Here is a 3,705-nt window from a genome sequence, read left to right as displayed (position 1 = left end):
AATAACCGCAAAAATACTGGAAAGTTACAATAAAAAATTGAAATGAAAATTAAGACAATATGTACATATATATTTTTATAAAAGAATATTTAATTTTTTTAGTTTGTAAGAAATGGAAAGAAATGAAAATATAAATAAAATGTATAAAAAAAACTTGGATTTGAAATCAAGCAGTTTTTTTGTACCATTACGAATATGACCACCGCACGTTGCCACATGTGACAAAAAAGATCTACTGCTTCGCACAATGTTGCCACATGTGTGGAAATACGTTGACACTGCTTACTCAACGAGTGCGTGTACACTGCTTGTGGTTTAAGTATTGGCTATGTGTCAACTGCTTGCGACAGTGCTGCCAAATTAATATTTTCAAACTGTTTGCGTAAAAAGTTTATGGGCAGCATTTTGCACTTGAATTCTATAATAGAAATTGTTAATTAACAAACAAAAGCAAATTGTGTACAGTTTATAATCTTTTAATGACGACCATATTATTTGGGTGTCAATTGTAACAAGATATAGTTGTTGTGTGAGCTTACAGTGGCCGCCAATCGTAAACGTCAGACAAAATTTAGCTTGATAACAATTCAATTTGTTTAGAATTTTAACGAACGGGAATTTCGATATTAGTAAAGTTTTTAGTAGACGCCAAGTAGGCCTTGTGTGCATTCACATTAATGGCTAAATCAATAAGATTGGTATTGCTGAAGAAATCCATGGCCACAACATTTGCATTGAATCCCCAAGGTCCCGTTAACCAGAGATTAACCTTTGGATTCACCAACTCAGCGCGTTCCCTGGCCGGCTGAAACTTGCGTCGCGTGTTGTACGCATGCTCGAAGCTCATCCTGGCCAGAAATATCCAGCCATCGTCCTGCACAGGCGAATCCTTCTTTTTGCGGAAGAGCAAACGCATGTAGTCAAGGGTTTGCGATATGTTCATGTAGCTTGTGGTGAAGCGTTGCCAAGGAGTGCAAAGGAGGGCAGATTCTGTAACAATCAAAGAAAGAGCGAGAGAGAGAGAGAGAGAGAGCGTGTAGTATTTAGTATTTGGTATTTGGTATTTGGTATTTAGTATTTAGTATTTAGTATTTGGTATTTGGTATTTAGTATTTAGTATTTAGTATTTAGTATTTAGTATTTAGTATTTAGTATTTAGTATTTAGTATTTAGTATTTAGTATTTAGTATTTAGTATTTAGTATTTAGTATTTAGTATTTAGTATTTAGTATTTAGTATTTAGTATTTAGTATTTAGTATTTAGTATTTAGTATTTAGTATTTAGTATTTAGTATTTAGTATTTAGTATTTAGTATTTAGTATTTAGTATTTAGTATTTAGTATTTAGTATTTAGTATTTAGTATTTAGTATTTAGTATTTAGTATTTAGTATTTAGTATTTAGTATTTAGTATTTAGTATTTAGTATTTAGTATTTAGTATTTAGTATTTAGTATTTAGTATTTAGTATTTAGTATTTAGTATTTAGTATTTAGTATTTAGTATTTAGTATTTAGTATTTAGTATTTAGTATTTAGTATTTAGTATTTAGTATTTAGTATTTAGTATTTAGTATTTAGTATTTAGTATTTAGTATTTAGTATTTAGTATTTAGTATTTAGTATTTAGTATTTAGTATTTAGTATTTAGTATTTAGTATTTAGTATTTAGTATTTAGTATTTAGTATTTAGTATTTAGTATTTAGTATTTAGTATTTAGTATTTAGTATTTAGTATTTAGTATTTAGTATTTAGTATTTAGTATTTAGTATTTAGTATTTAGTATTTAGTATTTAGTATTTAGTATTTAGTATTTAGTATTTAGTATTTAGTATTTAGTATTTAGTATTTAGTATTTAGTATTTAGTATTTAGTATTTAGTATTTAGTATTTAGTATTTAGTATTTAGTATTTAGAATTTAGTATGTTATTTTACCATTGTCAGGATGCGGCAACTCCTGCGTGGGAAACAGCAACAAAACGTGGCCGCCAGCTAGACGCAGATCCTCGTAGCTGCGATCGGCGCAGTGCTCGTTGCTGGACACATTGCGTTTGTAGGCAACGTCGCCCAGCTCTTGGCGTATGAGTTGAAAGAGGCTGCTGTAGACATCGGGATGCTTGTAGAAGCCAAGCGGAAACGAGCTAAAGTCCAGCACAACAACTTCCTTTGAGAGTTCGACAAAGCGACGAACATCGCGCAGCACTCCAATCAATGGATTAACAAACTGATGTTCGTTCACCACCCAGAACTGATCTGCATCGCTTTTTCGCTTATCTGTATTCTTGTTTCTGTAACTAAAGATGGTAATGAAGTATCAGATGCATATCTCTCTTAGCGGCAGGTTTTCACTTAAGTGCATCCCAATATTTAGTACTAATGTTATGTTGGTGAAGTACTAAATTGTTCCCCTTGAAGTAGGTACTAAATTATTTCCACTCAAGTGCATCCCAATATTTACTACTGGCTGCTGTTGGATTGAGAATCTGGTATATTTTATGGCATATTTTGAATGTGCTAGTATTTCGGTATACCACATGTTACTTTTGTCATATATTAGAATGATTTAGGTATATATATTTGGTCTACGTAATAATAAATCAATATACCGAATACTGACTTTGGTTTTTTTATATTTTTGGTATATTTGTCGAATAACACTGCACTGTTTTGCTTTTATTGAAGATTGTTAAAGAGGATCTTTCTCTGTACGATTGGACTCGGCTAAATTCTAAGTAAATCTTCGTGAGAATGGAAATTACTTAGGCAAGTATAGGTATTAAATTTTCTACTCATAGCACTTGTATTCTCTGAGATCTAGGTTTTAAAAGAAAGCATCACTCGAGTTGATTCATTATTGGTTTTACTCACACTTTTGCTCCCACGCTGAGATCGAGATAGCGAATGCCAAAGACGAGCTGTGACCAGACATCAAAGTGCTGAGCCACCAGATAGTTCTGGACATCGGATGACTTTGTCTTGCTGTAGGTGTCGACATAAGTCCCCGAGGCATGTGTGCCAGGCAAGAAGAGTTGCTTGAGCGGCAGCTGAGCCGCCTCCTTGAGATGAGCCATCCAATTGGGCTGAATCTTCAGGCAGTCGATGGTGAGCAGCTCGGTGCCATTGTAGCTGGCCACATAATAGTTCAAACACTTGCCCTTCGAGTAGCTGGTGACACTCGAAGATTGCTCCGCCTCCTCTCGCTGCCAACCGCCTGGGAAATGCAGTTTTCCCAGCTTGAATGGTGTCAGACGTTTCCCAGTGCGATTCTGAATGCCAGCAAGATGCACTTCGGGTGCCAAACTGGACACCGAGGGATCCTCGCGATAGATGCCGATCCATTCGGGTGGAGCAAAGCAATCGGGTCCCCAATTGATCTCGAGGCAAGTGTCGTGCAGCGTTTTGCCCGTGAGTGAAATGGTCAAGTAGATGGGGCAATTGGCTAAATAGTTGATTAAAGCATTTTTGAAATTCAACTTTGAAGTTGTGCCACATTTACCTGAGAGTGGCGCCACCAGCAGTTGCAGTTGCAACATCATCAACATCAGAATTTTATTCATTTTTTCCACTTTTGCGTTTTGCGTTTCGCGTGTTGATTGCTTGACTTCTGACGTTGAATTAAAATGAAAAGTGAGCGAGAAATTCGTAACCTTTGTGGCTCATTCTGTGCCTCTTCTTTCCCCTCTTCATTCCCGCTATCATCATTGA

General features: G+C 35.1%; 1 protein-coding gene across 1 annotated transcript; it reads right to left on the bottom strand.

Annotated features, from left to right (window-relative positions):
* Positions 1-373: 373 nt before the first annotated feature.
* Positions 374-3,705, bottom strand: LOC132789992 (uncharacterized). Its single transcript, XM_060798375.1, has 4 exons — positions 3,497-3,705; positions 2,869-3,439; positions 1,936-2,294; positions 374-990 (listed from the first exon to the last, which is right to left on the bottom strand). The coding sequence occupies exons 1-4, from the start codon at positions 3,555-3,557 to the stop codon at positions 605-607; spliced, it is 1,377 nt and encodes a 458-aa protein (XP_060654358.1). The 5' UTR covers positions 3,558-3,705; the 3' UTR covers positions 374-604.

Source organism: Drosophila nasuta, chromosome 3 (genome assembly GCF_023558535.2).
Source record: "Drosophila nasuta strain 15112-1781.00 chromosome 3, ASM2355853v1, whole genome shotgun sequence".
NCBI classification, from domain to species: Eukaryota; Metazoa; Arthropoda; class Insecta; order Diptera; family Drosophilidae; genus Drosophila; species Drosophila nasuta.
The sequence above is the reverse complement of the archived record's forward strand: the minus strand, read 5'-3'. Positions and strand labels throughout refer to the sequence as shown.

Excerpts from the sequence above, each read along its gene's own strand:
- LOC132789992 (XM_060798375.1), bottom strand. The coding sequence starts at position 3,557 with ATGAATAAAATTCTGATGTTGATGATGTTGCAACTGCAACTGCTGGTG. Across the intron at positions 3,440-3,496 it reads GCTGGTGGCGCCACTCTCAG|CCAATTGCCCCATCTACTTG; the intron begins GTAAATGTGGCA and ends TCAACTATTTAG. Across the intron at positions 2,295-2,868 it reads CTCAGCGTGGGAGCAAAAGT|TTACAGAAACAAGAATACAG; the intron begins GTGAGTAAAACC and ends TACCATCTTTAG.